At 34.9% G+C, this 20,618-nt stretch overlaps 2 protein-coding genes across 11 annotated transcripts in view; one reads left to right on the top strand and one right to left on the bottom strand.

Moving 5' to 3' along the window:
• Positions 1–493: 493 nt before the first annotated feature.
• LOC106175085 (protein MIS12 homolog) lies at positions 494–5,613 on the bottom strand. The gene is made up of 8 exons (XM_013556911.3): positions 5,426–5,613; positions 4,767–5,064; positions 3,989–4,056; positions 3,508–3,606; positions 2,997–3,137; positions 1,972–2,092; positions 1,411–1,511; positions 494–1,248 (listed from the first exon to the last, which is right to left on the bottom strand). Exons 2-8 carry the CDS (start codon positions 4,930–4,932, stop codon positions 1,192–1,194), a joined length of 753 nt encoding a protein of 250 aa, XP_013412365.2. The 5' UTR covers positions 4,933–5,064; positions 5,426–5,613; the 3' UTR covers positions 494–1,191.
• A 106-nt stretch (positions 5,614–5,719) lies between these two features.
• The window catches only part of LOC106170988 (ATP-binding cassette sub-family C member 4), a 54,881-nt gene continuing 39,982 nt past the window's right edge, over positions 5,720–20,618 (top strand). For 8 of the 10 annotated variants that reach the window (XM_086996478.1, XM_086996479.1, XM_086996472.1 and 5 more), the window contains exons 1-7: positions 5,720–5,868; positions 10,118–10,228; positions 10,700–10,823; positions 15,769–15,984; positions 16,356–16,445; positions 17,277–17,440; positions 18,098–18,223. In XM_086996478.1, the coding sequence (XP_086852604.1) occupies positions 5,795–5,868; positions 10,118–10,228; positions 10,700–10,823; positions 15,769–15,984; positions 16,356–16,445; positions 17,277–17,440; positions 18,098–18,223 (905 nt within the window). In that variant the 5' untranslated portion in view covers positions 5,720–5,794. Of the gene's footprint in view, positions 5,869–10,117; positions 10,229–10,699; positions 10,824–15,768; positions 15,985–16,355; positions 16,446–17,276; positions 17,441–18,097; positions 18,224–20,618 lie in introns of those variants that run through there. The other 2 variants (XM_086996480.1, XM_086996481.1) reach the window with 2 other exon arrangements.

Below are 20,618 nucleotides of genomic sequence, written 5' to 3'. Positions count from 1 at the left end.
AACACATAAATAAATGATAAATCATACCTGATCGTCAGGTACGCAAGTAGATCTGACTTGCTTATTCAATTAAAGATTTTAGTCAAATATTTTGATAATGACATTTGTTCTTCACAGCCTTAAATCCATTTAGATTTAAAATGTAAGGTAAACTTTACAAGGGTATAAAGGAGAGAGAAAGATGTCTAAAATCAATAAATAAATAGCTAAAATATTAAGATAATAAAATGTATAGTACAGTGTAAAGTTAAAAAGACGTATTTTCTCTCATTTGCATATTGGATCTTGTACAGCACAAATATTATGCCTTAGCACTTTCAATTACAATTATCGAAACAAAGAGTACATATGAAAAGTAAAGCTGATGCCTATTCCATTTTTAATTTGGATTATTTTTCTTAATTCTCCTCAGGTTTAATTTTTTTAATGATTCGATGTTTTTTTTCAGTTTCAAATATAACGTGGTTCTGTGATTTATCACATTACAAGTGAGTTACTTTTTGATAAAAGACAAGTTTATTTAGGTGAAATTTCAATGTAAGAAACTATATTTTCATTTCAATATTTGTGATGATTAAAACTTTACAAAATGGATATAAATATGTCACCACATTAACCTGTTAATATACAATGAGTTGCAACAAACATTTAGTCAAGATTTACCAAGTAAATAATTTTAGTCTCTCTCTTTCAGCAAATTTGCAAATATAAATCATGTAATGCATATAAAATTAAACACTACCACAACTCTGAGACTAATACTAAAAGTACAGGTCAAGTGATGCTTTATTCTATTTAATTAATCACTTCCATGTACTTGGAAGCTCTGCATTATCTTACAAATATATATACATACACACAGAGGTTGTACAGAACCATACTTTTGGAGGCCATTTTGTTGTAGTAAAAGAGACGTAATATCTGTCATGTTGTCCATTTGGCAGTCAATCCCCAAAGTTAATTATACATAATATTTACTACACATAATAAATAAATACACATTAGTCCTTATCTTCAATGGACCATCTGCACCACCTTTTACATGCAATATCTCAAGTTTTTTCCACGTGTAATCTCCAGCTTTCTAGTGAAAATCTTTATGAATGTTGTTCTGTTGTAATAGTTGATTACATTTCCTTTTGTATACAGATTTGTGAATCAAAATTTTGGACTGGATGTCTCCGTCCTGCGCTAACTTTTCCGAATTCTTTTGTTCATTTTGCTCATGGATGTGTCATCATGGTGAAGCTGTTTATACAACCACAGTTGGAATAATTATGAAAGAAAAGAAATTAGACCTAATTAAAAAAACAAATGAATACAAATACTGAATTGTTTTATAAAATATTATTATAAACTGACAAAGCAATGTATTTACATAACTATAAATAAAAATATGTATTCCATCACCTTAAAGCGTGGTGGCGAAAGCGGTTTTAGTTCCTGTATTCTTGTGTTCAGTGCTCGAACCTTGTCACAAGTGAATACCAAACTTTCCTTCAAGCCAGGAACTGAAAATTAAGGAATTGATCATAGAAACAGTATAAACGATGGCTACAATGGTAAGTATGAACATTTCTTTTACAAATTTGAAAATAAATATCAAGATCCAATACACAAAGCTCATCACTGATAATAGTAGGATATTACTGGAACATTCTTGCCCCTGGGCTAAGTTCTAAAAAAAATGGGCTGAAGAGAACAGTAACAGAATAAGTCCATAACCAGAGACAACTGTGTGTGTGTGTGTGTGTGTGTGCATGTGCCTGCAGGTGTCTGTGTGTACATGTACATGTATGAAGGGGGAGGGGTATTTGGACAGCTCCTATCCCAGTAAAATAACCAATCAAATTATTCCATCCGCAAAATCACAAAAACCTGTCAATATATTGCAAATTTCTTCATCATATAATTTCAATGATGGCAGAGAGGGAGAGAAAGAGAAAGAGAGAGAGAGATTGTTCCTTCTACCTCCTGCAGACATAGTCGTCTTTTCCAGCCTTTCCAGCAGAGTCAGCATCTTGTCGTACTGTTCCTGAACTGTGGCTATGTCCTTCAATTCCTGCTCCAAACAGGCATTTACATACTTGGCCTGAAAAGAGGATTAAAATACTCATTTCAATCTAGAGAGTGCTCCCTGTGAGCAGACCTGTAAATAACAAAATAAAAATGACTTCAAATATATCAGGAGACCCAGATTCAGATTGCAATCACTTTTTTCTGTCCGGTGTGTCCTCTCACAAACAGAAACATGCAAGCAGAACCTTGTTTGTTGGTAGATTTAACAGTTCCTAGAGAACACACTTTGAGGCTACTCATTTACTTTCATAAATAATTCCCCAACATATATACACTGTGTCTCTAAAATGAAACCCAAGGTTTTCACTTGACATCCAAAACTATCAAATCTATCAAAGATAAAAAACTATGGGAGCATTCACATCGCAAAGAGCCAAGGTCTAGCAAGGTCGAGACCTAAATATGGATGTCAATGAATGTCATTGAGAGACCATTAAAGGATTACGCAGTCTTCCTTTCGTGAAGGTCCGCCATATTTAGGTCTCAGCCTTGCTAGACCTCGGCTCTTCTCGATGTAAATGCTCTCTATGAACCTTCCAATACAAAATGTTCAACATATGTGTTGCAAAAGATATTGATTATATTATATATATAATGTCATCCTCAGGTAAAAACCACTATTTGTGAGTAAACAGGGAGTAGGGCGGATATATAAGAGAATATACGTAAACAATTGAAAATTTTCTGAAATTTGGCCAAAAACAGCCCCTTAAACCCCCCTTACACTCAGCAGCATCCTTTCTGCGTCCTTTGTGCGACCATGAAACTGGCATTGCCGTGGTCGTAGAAAGGAGGCACAAGCATCGCTTTGGTTGCAAAATGAATGCTCAATGATCAGCCAATTGTCAGCATGTATTTTTTTAAACTCTCAAATGGGGACTCAGAAAGGACGCCATCCAGTGTAAATAGGACTTTACATTTCTGATCTTCTGTCTCAGTGTCTCCAGGTCCCTGTCGATCTCTTCCTGCTCCAGCTCTGTGTACTGAAACTCTTGGGGCTTGTCTTCGGGAAGTAACACATTGTTGGGAATGTGAAATATGTTACAGAGAAGATAATTCTGAAAAGAGATGATTTAAAGATTTCCCATTTAAAGCCATCATACATAAATGGAAAGTCGAAAATGGTGCTGTTGAATGTACACACAAAAAATATAAAGAATATAAATATATTCCTCTAAGAGGGGACACTTTAATCAGAGTTAAAGATTTAAGAGTGGATGTAATTGTGCGAATTAATAATTATTTTTCAAACATGTAAATGTAATGTTATAGATAAACTATTATTGGATGGAATGGGGTCTTATATGCTTATGTGCCATGTATCAAACTCCCTACTGTCAGAATAATCTCTAAACCAAATGCACTGTACAAACAAAACGCACATAAATAATATCAAATGCTCTTTCAAAGTCTAAAAACCAACTGCACCTCTAACTTATCAAATGCTTTGTCAAAAGTCTTCACAAACACAGGCAGCAACTGCTGTGTACATTCTCTCACTGTTTCTGCTGGGATGACGGCACTGAACTGAAATGTTGAAACTTTATTATACAGGGAGTATTTATAGGAGGGAGGCAAAAACTCTTTCCCTCTTCTTAGCCATCATAGATCCTCCACTATAATAAGAAACTAACAGGGGAGGATCCAGAGATATTTTCTGACAGTCTTCTAAATCTTTGTAGATCTATTCTCCATTTTTGACTGTTTTCCAACAGAAAAAAAAGGTACTCATCAATGTAAACTTGAAAATCTGACCTTCTTCCAGAAGACCCAGAAGATGGCCTAAATCCGCCCCTAACTTAGTTGTGTTGATTTTCAAAAATTATATGAAGAAAGGTTCCTGTCTCATTAGTACACTGACACTGTTGTCATCACATGGATATCAAATAAAATAAGTAAATAAATATACCTCTTGAATGATGTATTTCTCTACCACTTCCAGACAGTCTGTGAGGTATTCATTCACAGCATTATAAACTGAAAAACAAAATACAAACAATGACATTTATACAGTACATATAACAGTAAAGTCATTAATGGAACTACAAGTTAAAATTGGCCTAATACATTCCTTGTGCTTTAATTTTCAAGAGCAATGATTTGCCAGTTTGAGAACAATGAGGGAGTTGACCCAAGTGGTTCACATGCTTTGCATCAGAGTATTTGGAAAGATGCATATAATCAAAATGCATAATAAGAGGGAAAACAAATTCTATTTGGCAAAAAAAAAAAAAAAAATCCATTTTGATATTCAAAATAAGTCCATGTTTTTTTTTTCCTAAAAAAGTTTTTTTGTAAACTTGCAGGATTATTATGGAGATATAGCCATCTATGAAGGTCCATGTGGTCTGATGGCAAGCACAGATTCCAAAATAATTGCGATAAATGCCATTTTGGTGGTAATATTTAATTTATACTTCAGTGAGTTGTTTACAGTGTATTTACTGTGAAAATATCAATCTCATATGAACAGTTTTTATTTCTGCAAGTAACAAATATTTGCAATGAATCAGATGTACTGCTATGTCAACTAAGAACCATTTAAGTTTTACTTTTGACAAGTTAAAGAAAAAGATTCATGTAATAACCATGTTGCAAATAAGTTAATAAACATGCCCACTACACTAACATAACTGCTTCTTAAATTGTCGATACATATTATATATCTGGACAACAAACCATCGTACCTCCATCAGTAAAGGACTTCGGGGTAAAACCAAAGAATTGTGTTTCATATTCCTGCTCTCCGAGCACTTTTTCAGTCATAGCCAAGGAGCTCTGATACATCTGCGATGATGACTGCGAGTCCTTCAATGTGCTATCTGCTATCGTTGCTGATGAACTGTCTGACATTTTGGTTACTGAATTGACCTGTCCTTGAATTGCCAATTTGTTTCCCTCTAATTTAAATCCATAAATCCATTGATGCCCTTGCTTATCACAATAAGGTTAAACAATATATTACTTTTATTCTCCACTCAATACCTAAAATACATAAATATTAAAACACTTAAAAGATGAATAATTATAATTTGGTACCTTTTTACATTTGTAGCTGAGAGAGAGAGAGAGAGAGAGAGAGAGAGAGAGAGAGAGAGAGAGAGAGAGAGAGAGAGAGATTAACAAGGGTATGCCAACCCAAAAATGAGAGAAAGTTGTCAATACTCAACAGGCAATATTTAACTCTTGAAAGTGATGGTATAACTGATACTTGTAGCGATACTTCTACAAGGTAAAGTGCACATGTATTTCTAATAAAAAGTACCAGTAACTGCACAAATTCAATGCTCATTATAAATAGGTAGGCAAACGTTTTTCATGATCTGGTACTGCTGAAAATACTAACCTTCATATAAATGAGTTCTTTTTAAAACATCAGCGGTTAAACAACATCTAATGTGAACCTGAGCGAGTTACGACCGACCTCAGCTTTGAAATATGGCGCTTCACGGTGCTATATCCTTAAACCCAGGCAATTTACAAAAAACAATACATTGAATACCAATCGGTGCAATTGTTTTACAATAAATATCTATATTCAGTACAACAAATAATGTAATTATATACTTTATCCATGTCTATTAACTGACAAGCCGAACAACGTAAAAAGTTTAGAGATTATAAAACCATTCTGGGTCAAGGTCGTTTCAAGTGCTGAGGAGGTGAAATGGACAACGTGAAACTAACGTTACTAGTTACGTGAAGTCGTTGCACGATGGACGAAGGCACGAAACATGTGAACACGAATCCTCTCCAGAAAGCAAACTGGCTGTCCAAGTTGTTTTTCTGGTAAGTTAAAACATGCGTATACAGGTGCTGAGATTTACACTAAATGAGTACCAGATCTGCTTGGAATACAAATTTACTGTGTTTTAGTTTTCAATCCATTTTGTTTACACCCGGCTGTCACCTTAATGGTGAATCCGTAAACCACAAGTAACAGCCTACGTAATTATACTTATCGACCATGATGCAAAAGAGCAGAGAAAATTGAATAGTTATTTTAAAACGAATTTTTGAATACAGAATATTCTACAGACAAGTATAAATATTTTTGATTTATAACTTAGATGGAAAATAAGAGATATATAGGTAAATTAAATGTTAAATGATATTCAATGCCAAAACAACTCTGTTGTTGGCAAGGCTAGTTTTTCCCTGCACCCGTCACCTTTTTATTCAGGGGCACACTGCTGTAGAAGACCATTGTGCTATTATAAAAGTGATTTCACATAGTGTGTAGATTCTTCAGCCGATTGAGATGACAGCCACGTGTGATTTTTACTATTTGTAGTTGGTATTTGGACTTTAAAATGCAACTTCAGTTTTACATAATGAACTTAAAATATTTATGTAACGTCCGTGACCTGAATAAACTTGTTTAGAGATAAGAAATAGACAGTACTGTGGCCCAAAGAATATACCAGTATATTCCATCTAAAATTTAACTTGATTTGATTTGATTTATTTCATATTAAAAATGAATCTTACATATAAAATTTTATACATAAAAACATATTAAATATGTGGATTACATAATAAAGTATAAAACATTAACTGAACTGTCAAAAGTGGAATTAGATTTAGTGAAGCGTTGGGTAAAGATGCATGTGATAGAGTTTTTGATAAAATGTTTACTGGAGCGAATATTACTCTATTTAAAATAAGAAAGAAAATGGATTTAAAAAACTGACACTTAATAATCCACTCTTTAGGTCCCTTTGGTTGGCACAAAAGCATTAGTCGAACAACTCAATTGAAAGTCAGCATTTTATTCCCATAGGAAAATGCATCTGTTCAAATGAGAAAAATCATTACGATATCAATTTTTTTCACATGTTTAACTCTGGCTGTGATTCTGCTTAGTAGATCAATTTCATGCTTAAAGATAAGGCAGTTTCAGATATGAAAAAAATCCACTTACTGTATTGGAAATTAATTGAATTTGCTGGAGGCACTCATCTATTTCCCAGTATTTCCTAGCCTTCAGCTTATGGGCCTGCAAAGTTTTGCACTTTGCCTAGGTTATATTTGACATGCAATGTGTCTACAGATCTTGTTATCTGACATTATGTTCAGTATGTTCAAGTTGTAGGATGTACTTGGGCAAAACCGTATGGATTAACATTCTATGGGTGCAATTCAAAACTATCATCCTACATAGATTGATCCAACTCAGCGGGGACTCTCACTAAGGCCTACCCAACTACCAGACTCGGCACCGAATGATCCAGAATTCACCGGTAGATCAGACCACACTACCCGTTTTCAAGGTGTGAGTCAGTACGCATTTCACAGTATCATACCCCGAACAAATTTTGAGTGGTGATGCGATACTTTTCAACCCCGCTGAGAATCGTCACTATCACATCGCGTACTAGGCAAGAGTGGTGTCGCGTCTGATACTGTGAAATGCGTACTGATACACACCTTGAAAACGGGTAGTGTGGTCCGATCTACAGGTGAATTCAGGATCATTCGGTGCCGAGTCTGGTAGTTGGGTAGGCCTGTCACTGAATGCAATCAGATAAACTGAATGACATGCTTCCTCAGGCAGCTAGGGGGTGATTACCTTTTGTGTGTGTTCAGCTTCTAAACTTGTCACTGGGAATGCACCCTATGGTCTCTTCAATATAATTGAAAAAGCTGAAAATTATGACAATATTTTTTAAAAGATTTTTATAAATTGTAGCTATTGACAATCCTGGTACAGACATTATTAAGAATAATAGTGCTGATCCTGCTCCCATTTTTGTGGGCACAGAGGTACAGAAATTATTATGGAAGTTACAGTTTTTCTTATAATTGTAGTCTTTATTTTTAAATGTATTTGTCTCAACCTGATACAAAGGTTATGTACGAGTTATGACTCAATGCTTGTATGTTGTTTAATTACTAGTACAAGAAAAATCGTCATTATGGTTTTGTCACACATCACTTGAGACAAATGTAACCATACCTTTTCTCTAATTGGCTTAATCCTAATGACCAGCCGTTGCTGCATCCCAAAGCCATAGCCAGGTGGGGTTCGAGGGATTAGAACATGCCACCCTTTTTTTCAGGAAAAGGTCAGCTTTTGTCTGAATGTCAAATTTTAATCTATACAAAGGTTTCGGGGTAAAAGGTCTACTTTTTCAGAAAGAGACCCCCCTTTGAAATATCTGGTTATGGGCCTACATCCTTTTAATTTTTTGTTTTTTTGTTTGTTTTTTTTACACTTTAAGTTTTTTTTACACTTTAAGTTTTTTATACTTTCAGTAGAAATACAATCTTATACATGGGTATTAATTTTCCCCTTCCCTTTCTATCATATATGACGAAGAAATTCATTAAAACTTTCTCAGCAGATGGTAGCTGTATTACGTAATAGCACACAAAGTATTATCAAAACTTAATTTCGGGGATGATAGCATGTGAAATAAATTGCACTTCATGGCACTTCTTATAAAATGATAAGGCCCTATTGGGGCAAATTGATAACCACTGGGCAATCTGAGGTGAAGAAAAGTGGTGCCAAGAGCAACGTGACCCTGAGTTACGAACAGGTCAAATTTCGTTAAATTGATTTGTCCCTATAGTAAGTTCAGCACAAGTGTGCAACATTACATGAAATTGTACAACATAGATACAAGTATTCCCACTACAGTTTACTACATGAAATACAATGTTGAACTCGAAAAGTACATTAATTTTATAATTATTTTTTTAAAAATTAAGCGACGGGCTCTCAGGCTACCACCTAACTAATAAATTAAAGACTGTCCTTCTCGTCCACAGCATTGTATCTTTGAAACTTCATATATATACACTGATAGGTAGGGTCATGCAACTTGTGCTTTAAAGGACGCTTTAAACTGAAAGTAATCAACCATTGGACATCATTTCTCACGTACTGGTAACCCCTGTGAAAATTTGTCTCATTTAATGCTCACTTACGGTTCTCAGTCTGTCCTAGAACATAATGTTTTTCTCTTTTAATGAAGAATGTTCTTAACCTGTTCTAGGACATTCTAAAGGACTTCCTCAAAACAGTTCTCAAACTGTAACATTCATTACAGAACAACAATAGAACTGTAAAAAAAAATACACCATTTATGTTCTAGAATAGATTGAGAACTGTAAGTGAACGTTAAATGAGATTCGCAGGAGAAGTCTTGGATAGGTACAGTAGATGTGGAAAGTTGCATTACCTCTTTGTTGTCATATGTAACATGGAAGAAACCCAAGGCCATGCTGGAGCCACGTGGCCCACATCCAGTCAGTGAGATATACGGGTTACATCTTAGAACCTGATAATGTATTAAACATACATGTAGATGAGGACACATACAAGTCAAGTTCTTATTACTTTTTGGTTGTCTGAAAGCGGGGTTTCTAGGAAAGAAGTGTCAAATAATCGTAGAGTTACTGCAAAAAATAATAACAATAAAATGAATAATAAATAAATAAAAATAAAATCTAAAAAAAATGGATGACTAGATGAAAAGTAGTTGCAATTTTGCAAAGACTGTACATACAGAAGAAAAATGACAATTCTGCAAAAATGAACTGTTTGAAATGCTCTTCAAATTAGATTTTTATTATTAAAAATATGCAATTATCCTGCCCATTAAGCCTGTTGATATGATTACCTCTGGTGATTACCTCGGGTCATTTGCTCCAATTTTATGTCATGTAGTTTCACAGCTGGCAACCATTTTGTGTCATTTTGACTAAAACCACGGGAAAAGAAGGCTTCATTAATTAGCCCCTCTGATAATTGTGCAGCCAGCTCAAGACTTCTCTACCTCCCAATATATATATATATATATATATATATATATATATATATATATATATATATATATATATATATATATATATATATATAGTTTTTGTATTGCACATATTTTGAAATTTCCAGTGCTATGCCTATAAATTGCATAGCCTTAGATTCGTGAGGTTTTAATCATAAGTGAAAGAGGCTACATGTTTACAACAAAAATAAATTACAAATTGACATTATTTATTTTTAAAACTTTATGTGTACCATTTTAAGGTGGATAAATCCGCTCTTCAAAGTTGGCTACAAGCGCAACCTTGAGGTGGAGGATATGTACAATGTCGTCCATGATGACTCGGCAGATTATCTCAGCAATAGGTTACAGAAGTGGGTATTGATTTTAAAAATATGATTTGAAGTTTATAGTGGTGTAGTTCACTCAAAGAGTTTGACATTAATGATTTTGATTTTTGTGTCCAAAGCAATTTGTGTTTAGAAATGTTATTTTGTTACTGTTGAGACTAGACATTTCTACAATTTGTACATAATTAAGTTAGTTTGTTTTTCTTTGTTGAAAAAAATCTGACTTGCGAAAAAATGTTGAATAAAGTCTGACTGTGCAAGCTCGGCAGATATGTTGTAATTCTTAAAAAAATATTTGTGAAATACAGAAACAGCATTTTCATAAAACTTATCTGTCAGGATATATTTGCAAAACTATCCTAATAAAAGATCATATTAATTTTGGTTCAGGAAATTGATTGTTTGGTTCACTGAACTGAAATTGTAACCCATTTTAGCTGGTATATTAAGTACCCAAGTGCTGTATCACAATTGCCATGTCTTTTTCATTTCCAGAGAATGGGACAAGGAGCTGAAAAAATTGAATCCAGAAACAAATGGCAACCCCAGTCTTCTCAGGGCAATGATCAGGGCGTTTGGGAAGCAATACATGTTGTTTGGACTGATCACCTTTGTAGAGGTTTGGCGCCCTCCTTTTTTTTTTTTTTTCGTGCTCCATTCAACCATCTTTTCATACCCTTTATTAGTCTTTGCATCAAAATGATCATCCATCCAATTCTCTCTCTCTCTCTGTTTTTTTTTCTCCTTTTTTCTCTCTACACAAAAGAATCACAATAGCAATTAACCATACTTTTGTCGCTGCGGCAAGCAGACAAAAATTTACCATGATTGCTTTCAATTTTAACTTTTAAACAGAGAAAAGAAACTTCAATATTAGACAAATTACAGTAAAGATAGAATATTATTGCTTTAAAAAGACTAGAAAAATGTATTACAACATAGTATTATTTATAGAGATGACAGTTTTCTAGATTAAGCTGGAAATTTGGATATTGTTTTTATGCTCCCTGAACTCCGCAGAGAGAGCTCAGGAATTTATTGTACCACCAGCGTTAGCGCTGGCGGTACACATGGTTTCGGTCTCGTCCGGATCGTTCCGCCGGCTCCGCCGGACGGCTACCGTTACCGCTTCTCCTCCTAGACGGTAAGGCCCCCCATACCCATCTCATGGATTTAGGTCACCTATAATCTCAACTCGTTCCATGTAAAATTTGGGCTTTGTCGGTATTGGGGTCTGGGTGTGGCACTCATTGCAATGCACCCTTGTCTAAAAATGGCAAAATTAAATGCTAATTATCTACCCTACGGAAGGAGTTATGGGAAAAATTTCTATAGACGGCTTTCCAAAAGTCATATGTGTAGATTTCAAATATACCCTTGGATTTGACCTTTGACCTTTACTTCAAGGTCAAATGGGCCAAAATTTTCAAAAAAATGAAATTTTTTACGAAAAAAAATTTTTTTGCCCTGTTATTCAGACACCACACAGACTTAACCAATAATATTATTGGAAAGTGTTACCCTTCAGGTCATCTTTCATCTCCATGAATTTGGGGTCAATCGGTGCATTTTCACGGGAGTAGCGGCCATAAGATACCGAAACTGAAAACTGTCTCTAATTCGGGAACCGTTAATGCTAGAGACCCATTCTTTTTTGCATTTTGTAGAGCATGTAAAGCCCAACACTGGAGGTGGTCTCGGTTTTTTTTGTATTCCATACGGTTTTCGAGTTACGCTGTATCAAAAAGTACATATTGGTGGTAAAAGCAAAATGTGCAGTACGGTAATGGATAATAAATTTTGAACTCTGGAAAAATAAAACATTAGGCTTGGCAAAGCAGACAACTTGTGTTCAAAAATGACATTATTTCATCAAATTTGAACTTCTGAAACTTCAGAGCACCTCTTATTTCAAGAATTTTGACCAAAATGACATTTTCTTTATTTTAATTAATTTTTTCTGTACGAAATTTAAGGCACATTATGGTAACTCCAAAATTATAACATTTAGTCCCTTATATCTCCAAAACTGGCAGAGATAGGTCTATAGTTACTATTGAAGTTGAATAGGAAGTCATATACTGGCAATCTATATGTGACCTTAAAATTGACCTTTGACCTACTTTTCACCATGAACTGAACTTTGCAAATTTTTCTTCCCTTTTATCTCCAAAACTGGCAGAGATAGGTCCATAGTTACTATTGAACTTGAATAGGAAGTCATATACTGGCAATCTATATGTGACCTTAAAATTGACCTTTGACCTACTTTTCACCATGAACTGAACTTTGCAAATTTTTCTTCCCTTTTATCTCCAAAACTGTCAGAGATAGGTCCATAGTTACTATTGAACTTGAATAGGAAGTCATATACTGGCAATCTAAATGTGACCTTAAAATTGACCTTTGACCTACTTTTCACCATGAACTGAACTTTGCAAATTTTGCTTTCCTTTTATCTCCAAAACTGGCTGAGAGAGGTCCGTAGTTACTATTGAACTTGAATAGGAAGTCATATACTGGCAATCTAAATGTGACCTTAAAATTGACCTTTGACCTACTTTTCACCATGAACTGAACTTTGCAAATTTTGCTTCCGTTTTATCTCCAAAACTGGCAGAGATAGGTCCATAGTTACTATTGAACTTGAATAGGAAGTCATATACTGGCAATCTAAATGTGACCTTAAAATTGACCTTTGACCTACTTTTCACCATGAACTGAACTTTGCAAATTTTGCTTCCCTTTTATCTCCAAAACTGGCAGAGATAGGTCCATAGTTACTATTGAACTTGAATAGGAAGTCATATACTGGCAATCTAAATGTGACCTTAAAATTGACCTTTGACCTACTTTTCACCATGAACTGAACTTTGCATGTAAAGCCCAACACTGGAGGTGGTCTCGGTTTTTTTGTATTCCATACGGTTTTCGAGTTACGCTGTATCAAAAAGTACATATTGGTGGTAAAAGCAAAATGTGCAGTACGGTAATGGATAATAAATTTTGAACTCTGGAAAAATAAAACATAAGGCTTGGCAAAGCAGACAACTTGTGTTCAAAAATGACATTATTTCATCAAATTTGAACTTCTGAAACTTCAGAGCACCTCTTATTTCAAGAATTTTGACCAAAATGACATTTTCTTTATTTTAATTAATTTTTTCTGTACGAAATTTAAGGCACATTATGGTAACTCCAAAATTATAACATTTAGTCCCTTATATCTCCAAAACTGGCAGAGATAGGTCTATAGTTACTATTGAAGTTGAATAGGAAGTCATATACTGGCAATCTATATGTGACCTTAAAATTGACCTTTGACCTACTTTTCACCATGAACTGAACTTTGCAAATTTTTCTTCCCTTTTATCTCCAAAACTGGCAGAGATAGGTCCATAGTTACTATTGAACTTGAATAGGAAGTCATATACTGGCAATCTATATGTGACCTTAAAATTGACCTTTGACCTACTTTTCACCATGAACTGAACTTTGCAAATTTTTCTTCCATTTTATCGCCAAAACTGGCAGAGATAGGTCCATAGTTACTATTGAACTTGAATAGGAAGTCATATACTGGCAATCTATATGTGACCTTAAAATTGACCTTTGACCTACTTTTCACCATGAACTGAACTTTGCAAATTTTTCTTCCCTTTTATCTCCAAAACTGTCAGAGATAGGTCCATAGTTACTATTGAACTTGAATAGGAAGTCATATACTGGCAATCTAAATGTGACCTTAAAATTGACCTTTGACCTACTTTTCACCATGAACTGAACTTTGCAAATTTTGCTTTCCTTTTATCTCCAAAACTGGCTGAGATAGGTCCGTAGTTACTATTGAACTTGAATAGGAAGTCATATACTGGCAATCTAAATGTGACCTTAAAATTGACCTTTGACCTACTTTTCACCATGAACTGAACTTTGCAAATTTTGCTTCCGTTTTATCTCCAAAACTGGCAGAGATAGGTCCATAGTTACTATTGAACTTGAATAGGAAGTCATATACTGGCAATCTAAATGTGACCTTAACATTGACCTTTGACCTACTTTTCACCATGAACTGAACTTTGCAAATTTTGCTTCCCTTTTATCTCCAAAACTGGCAGAGATAGGTCCATAGTTACTATTGAACTTGAATAGGAAGTCATATACTGGCAATATAAATGTGACCTTAAAATTGACCTTTGACCTACTTTTCACCATGAACTGAACTTTGCATGTAAAGCCCAATACTGGAGGTGGTCTCGGTTTTTTTGTATTCCATACGGTTTTCGAGTTACGCTGTATCAAAAAGTACATATTGGTGGTAAAAGCAAAATGTGCAGTATGGTAATGGATAATAAATTTTGAACTCTGGAAAAATAAAACATAAGGCTTGGCAAAGCAGACAACTTGTGTTCAAAAATGACATTATTTCATCAAATTTGAACTTCTGAAACTTCAGAGCACCTCCTATTTCAAGAATTTTGACCAAAATGACATTTTCTTTATTTTAATTAATTTTTTCTGTTCGAAATTTAAGGCACATTATGTACCTCCAAAATTATAACATTTAGTCCCTTATATCTCCAAAACTGGCAGAGATAGGTCCATAGTTACTATTGAACTTGAATAGGAAGTCATATACTGGCAATATAAATGTGACCTTAAAATTGACCTTTGACCTACTTTTCACCATGAACTGAACTTTGCAAATTTTGCTTTCCTTTTATCTCTAAAACTGGCAGAGATAGGTCCATAGTTACTATTGAACTTGAATAGGAAGTCATATACTGGCAATATAAATGTGACCTTAAAATTGACCTTTGACCTACTTTTCACCATGAACTGAACTTTGCAAATTTTGCTTCCCTTTTGTCTCCAAAACTGGCAGAGATAGGTCCATAGTTACTATTGAACTTGAATAGGAAGTCATATACTGGCAATCTAAATGTGACCTTAAAATTGACCTTTGACCTACTTTTCACCATGAACTGAACATTGCAAATTTTGCTTCCCTTTTATCTCCAAAACTGGCAGAGATAGGTCCGTAGTTTCTATTGGACTTGAATAGGAAGTCATATACTGGCAATCTTACTGTGACCTTGAAATTGACCTTTGACCTACTTATAATCATGAACTGAACTCTGCTAATTTCTTTCTCTTTTAACTCCAAACCTGGCAGAGATAGGTCCATAGTTACTATTGAAGTTGAATAGGAAGTCATATACTGGCAATTTACTGCGACCTTGAAATTGACCTTTGACCTACCTTACGATGAACTTAACTTTGATTGTACCATTTTAAGTTATATATATTTTTTGCGTATTTTGAAAATTCTTGTTGATTGCATTTTTATAGCTTGTCAAGCATAAGACTGGTGGCTGTGTCCCTTATTTTGTGTATGTGGGGGTCTATACGAATGCGCTTGCTCCAGCTGGTGGTACAATATTCGGAGGCGGTATCGCCTCTCTGATCCTCTAGTTAAAGGTTCACTTTCATCACACTCTGCATTTAGGCCATTTACCTCTGTTTTTTCATAGAATTTCAATCTCCTGAACTTTATTTTCTAGGAGGCTACCAAGGTGGTCCAGCCAGTGCTTTTGGGGGGTCTGATACGTTACTTCTCACCTGGTTCCACTATGGAACCCTGGGAAGCATACATGTATGCTGCAGGGGTCAGTTTTTGTGCCATGTTTTTAGCGATCTTCCATCATCCTTACTTTTTTGGCGTGCAACGAATAGGAATGTGGCTTAGGATTGCTAGCTGCTCGCTGATTTATAAAAAGGTACTGTAAAGTTGGACTCTGTTATATATGATTTTAGGGATGTTCCAAATACAATTCATTTTGGGAGGGGGAGGTAATATATTGGATTGACCCAACTTTTTTGTACCAGTATATAATTTATAATATTATTCTCAGTAACTGCATGAAAAGATGGATCTTTTTTTTTTTTTAAATGGTGCAAATTTTTCATAGTGAGCAGGACTATAGATTTATATTTTATCTGTTAAATGGAAAAAGGTGCCCTGCGTAGGGCAGCCCTCTTATTAATTCACATCTTATCCGAGTTATAAGTACTATTTCTTAATTTTTTTCTGCTGTTCTGGTGGTTAGTTTGTAGGACAAATTATGTACTTTTGTTGAATTTTTTTCAGTCCCTTCGCCTCAGTCACAGCTCTCTAGGGAAGACCACCACGGGTCAGATTGTCAACCTCATGTCTAATGATGTCAATAGGTTCGACCAGGTAAGTTAACTCAATTTCCGTGTTTTTAAGGGTATTGCGACCCTTTATTATCATCCAAATACCGAAAATGAGGTTTTCCCATGAGCCCCTAGTTACAGATTTTCATTAAACAAAGGCACTGTTTTGCTTGATCAATGATTAAGTCTGAACTAAGGCTTTTAAGAAAAATCGCTGGCAGGGTTTTGGAGTACTAAATGGTGGCATTAAATCGGTGTTGAAACGGTGACTGTGGGTGCTCAGGTAAAAGAGAAATGTGAGAAACCGACTTATCAGATTTGACCCCAAAATTGCAATTATGACGTCACCTGTAAGGTGGCATATGTGTAAGAGTTAATATATTTAGTCACTGAACACTGAGGATTTATCTATTACCCAAAAGAATGTATGTAAGGCAGCAAATGAGGAGCTAAGGGTGAAGGGTGACAATATCCTTAAGATCCTTTTATTCAGCCTTGTGCCTAATGATGTCCGAAGGTATCAGCAGGTGACAGCATACATAAGCATATTTTAACATGGAAGTTCATGTCTAAGCATATCCTTAGTTTCTTTAACACCAATGTCAAATTGGTGAAAGGGTTGCTGTCTGCATTTTTAATTTGCCTGATAAAGGTCGTCTGAATTTTGTAAAATGAAAAGTATGTGATTCAAAAAGTTTTTTTTTTTTTTTTTTTACATAGTTTGATTACTCTCACATAATTTACGGGGCATTTTTATGACACTTATTGAGATAAGGTGGACTTTAGGCAGTAATGTTTCTGTTCTTTACTTTCAGCCTGTTATGTTGTTCATTTGATTACAGGCTTTTACATGCATATCACATAATACTTGCAGGCTGTGATATTCCTTCACTTCCTGTGGATAGGTCCTTTAGAAGCCATAGCCGCCCTAGTGATACTGTGGTACATGCTGGGTCCAGCATGCCTTGCTGGCTACGCAGTGTTGGTGCTACTGATCCCTGTACAAGGCTGGATGGGGAAACTCTTTGCCAAACTCAGGTACCAGGCGCTCTGATAAAAGTGTTCAGATGTTATAAATCTAGCTTAGACGGAAACTAGCCTGGCTGCTGTCTACACACTAAGATATGGCATAGAGAAACCTAAGGGTTTCTTTTAGAGTGTATTTTCCAAAAATTTGTTAATTTTTCATGATTTTCTCATTCAAGTCAAAATTGAGATGTAAATTGTGGTGTAAATGCTTAAGATGAATAGTGAAATGAAAATAAGATCTGTGAGACATTTAGCTGCCCAAAAATGTCAAGATTCTATGAGACCATTCAGATTGAGAAGAGGCGAGTACTAGTAAGGCCGCCACCTAAATATGGCTTCATGAAAGGAAGATCACTAATCCTGTTATGGTCTCTTCGCCTCTCACACGCCTCCCCATGCATCGTCCCTGCAGGGGCACAGTAATTAAATCTCGGCTCAATTCAACCAGTCAAGGGACAATGTGTGGGGATCGAGGCCTGTGAGAGGCAGAGAGACCATTACAGGATTGGCGGTCTTCCTTTCATGTAGGCCCGCCATATTTAAGTGGCGGCCTTACAAGCACTTGGCTCTTCTCCATCTGAATGGTCCCTATGATGTTGGCTGTGGATCTTTATCCTCGTTTTTTCAGTATATTCATTACCTATATGTCTGATGTTTGAATTTTAGGAGAAAAACTGCTGTTCAAACAGATGAACGAGTGCGTATCATGAGTGAAATTATATCAGGGATGCGAGTGATTAAGATGTATTGCTGGGAAAAACCCTTTGGGGAACTAATCAGAAGGGTTCGCAAGTAAGTCAGTGAGGCATGGGTTATGGGAAACTGATCAGTGATTCATCAGAATGTTTTAATCCCTTGATATGCATTGTCCCAAATGTGAAATTTAGAAAAATGTTTATATTATGAAAAAAGGCCTGAATAATGTTTTATTTTGTTTGATTGCACATTTTCAGTTATCCCACAATTAAAATCTTATAATATTTTGTTTTGATGTTTTAATGGATTGTGGACTGTTTGAGCATAGTGAAGTGGGCATGGTGTGAATATTTTGCTTTTTTTTCCTGAAATTGAATTAATAATATGCAACTTGATTAATAAGAATTTTCAAAAATACAAACCTGCAGTTTATATCACTGACACTTCAAACTCTGTATAATAAAGCTGTCTGTCATATTATTATATATATATGTCCACAATGTACAGATTTCACTCAGCTCAAATGGTGACAGCATGTTGCCAGTTATTAGCATAATTATGTTCTTGTGACATTATATGTGACGTGCACTGGTTTCTCCTTGCTTACCTTTTACTGCTGGTTTTCTGGTGCTTTAAGGCTGCTAAGCTTTTACTCACCAATATTGAACATCTTAGCGGTTTCACATGTCACATTATTATTTTGTTTTATTTTATTAACCGTGATTTAGATAATTTTAGGAGATTTGAAAAATTCTGTTCCACGAATGTATAATGCACGTGTTGGTTCATTGGAAATTAAGGCAAACTCGTCTTATTGGAAAGGGTGAATTGACTCTTTAGTTAGGAAGTTCGAAATAGGAGGTTTACCTAATTTTTCTTTTAAATTGCCCCACTTTACATAAGCAAAACTGAATCACTGTGAGATGTGAAACTGCTAAGATTTTGGGATGTGAAGAGTTCGCCAGCTATGAATAAGCTGCCAATTAAAGGCAACTAAACATTTCAGCCTCAACTGCATATTACAGTAATCCACAAGCTTGCTATGATAAAATATGAGGCCCACAAAATTCTGCAAACTCATAACAACTAAAGGATTTGGGTTCATCAGCAACTAAAACTTATGTTACAAGACTAATTCAACATAAAAAAAAAAATTTGGCTGCCAGGGTGTCAAGTTCCTATTTTTTTATCTTCCTTTTTTCCCTATTTTCTAGAGAAATTTCCTATTTTTTCCTTTTTTTTTTTGGTGTAAAAATGATGGAATGTGTCATGCTATGCTGGTATACATCTCTTGTACGCAGACAAATATGTATGTTCACATATCCAGAGGGAGATTAAATATTTTGAGCATGCTCAAAAACAATTCCTTACATTGCTTAAATCTTTGTTTTAATATGCTGGAAACAGGATGATTACATATTCTCAAAGTTGTGCATATAGTTGATGTCACATACAATACTCTTGTACTGATACTATCTATTTACACTAGGTGTGATAGAGCCTTTACTATTTTATGTTGTTTTTTGAAATTTTGTTAGATGAGTTGTCATTGTTACACTAAATACTGTTATTTAATACAATTAAAGACATGTTTTAGATCAGTATGGCTTAAGAGGTGTTGGGAAGCCATCATTTTTGTAGAATAATTTCTATTTTTCCTATACTTTTTTTCAAAAAATTATTTTCCAATTTTCTGAAAGTCCGTTTTAACTTGAAACCCTGGGCTTCTTTTCTTTGCCAAATATGTCATCAGTTTAGTGGTATCATAATGAAACTGAGACCTCATACAGATAAACACATCATACTAGTTAAGTCAGAACTCTGTAGGGGATTCTCGCTGAGTACAATCAGTATGATTGTCAGACACACCTCCTCCAGTTAAACTGATTGCACTTAGTGAGAACCTCCCCAGAGTTTGACCGACCCAACTAGTATGATGTGTCTATCTGAATGCTCCCTTACAAAAAAAAAAATGATGCTAAAAAAGGAACAAATCTTTCATATTTCTTATTCATAAAAAAAAAGATCTCCCATTATCTGTTTAAGTTTTCTGATGAGTTATAAACATTGCATTTGTATCAAAAATCTGTAGAGAGGGCAAGTTGGTACGTGGTGTTATATGTGGAATAAGACTTGTTAGCAATGTCGTAGAGTGGTTCTTTTTATGATGCGTAGTACTTCTGTCGCTTCATCATTTGCAGAGATGGCATATAGGTTTTTTACCTCTTGTAAGAGTTATAAATGTCTTTTTCTGCTGCTGTAACAGTTTGAAATTAATGCTTGAGCTTCATTTGTTTGCACTTTTCATATTAGACATCCTGCTTTAAAGTCTACTTTTTGTACCCTTTGTTAGCATTTATATGTAGTCAGTTTTTTTAGTTTGTTTTTGCTTAAGTAGGGAAGTTACATATTTCAAGTTTATTTTCCTTTATTAGGCCATTCCTTGCATCATTATCTCTATGCTATTCACAGACAAGGTATATTAGACTAC

This window comes from Lingula anatina, chromosome 10 (genome assembly GCF_051362555.1).
Source record: "Lingula anatina isolate TDL-2025a chromosome 10, LinAna3.0, whole genome shotgun sequence".
Lineage (NCBI taxonomy): Eukaryota > Metazoa > Brachiopoda > Lingulata > Lingulida > Lingulidae > Lingula > Lingula anatina.
This window is presented reverse-complemented; position numbering and strand designations above follow the sequence as displayed.

Coding starts and splice junctions, on each gene's coding strand:
- LOC106175085 (XM_013556911.3), bottom strand. CDS start 4,932: ATGTCAGACAGTTCATCAGCAACGATAGCAGATAGCACATTGAAGGAC. Junction 4,057..4,766: donor GAAGTCCTTTACTGATGGAG/GTACGATGGTTT, acceptor TTTGTTTTTCAG/TTTATAATGCTGTGAATGAA. Junction 2,093..2,996: donor TGAGACAGAAGATCAGAAAT/GTAAAGTCCTAT, acceptor TCCTCTTTTCAG/GCCAAGTATGTAAATGCCTG.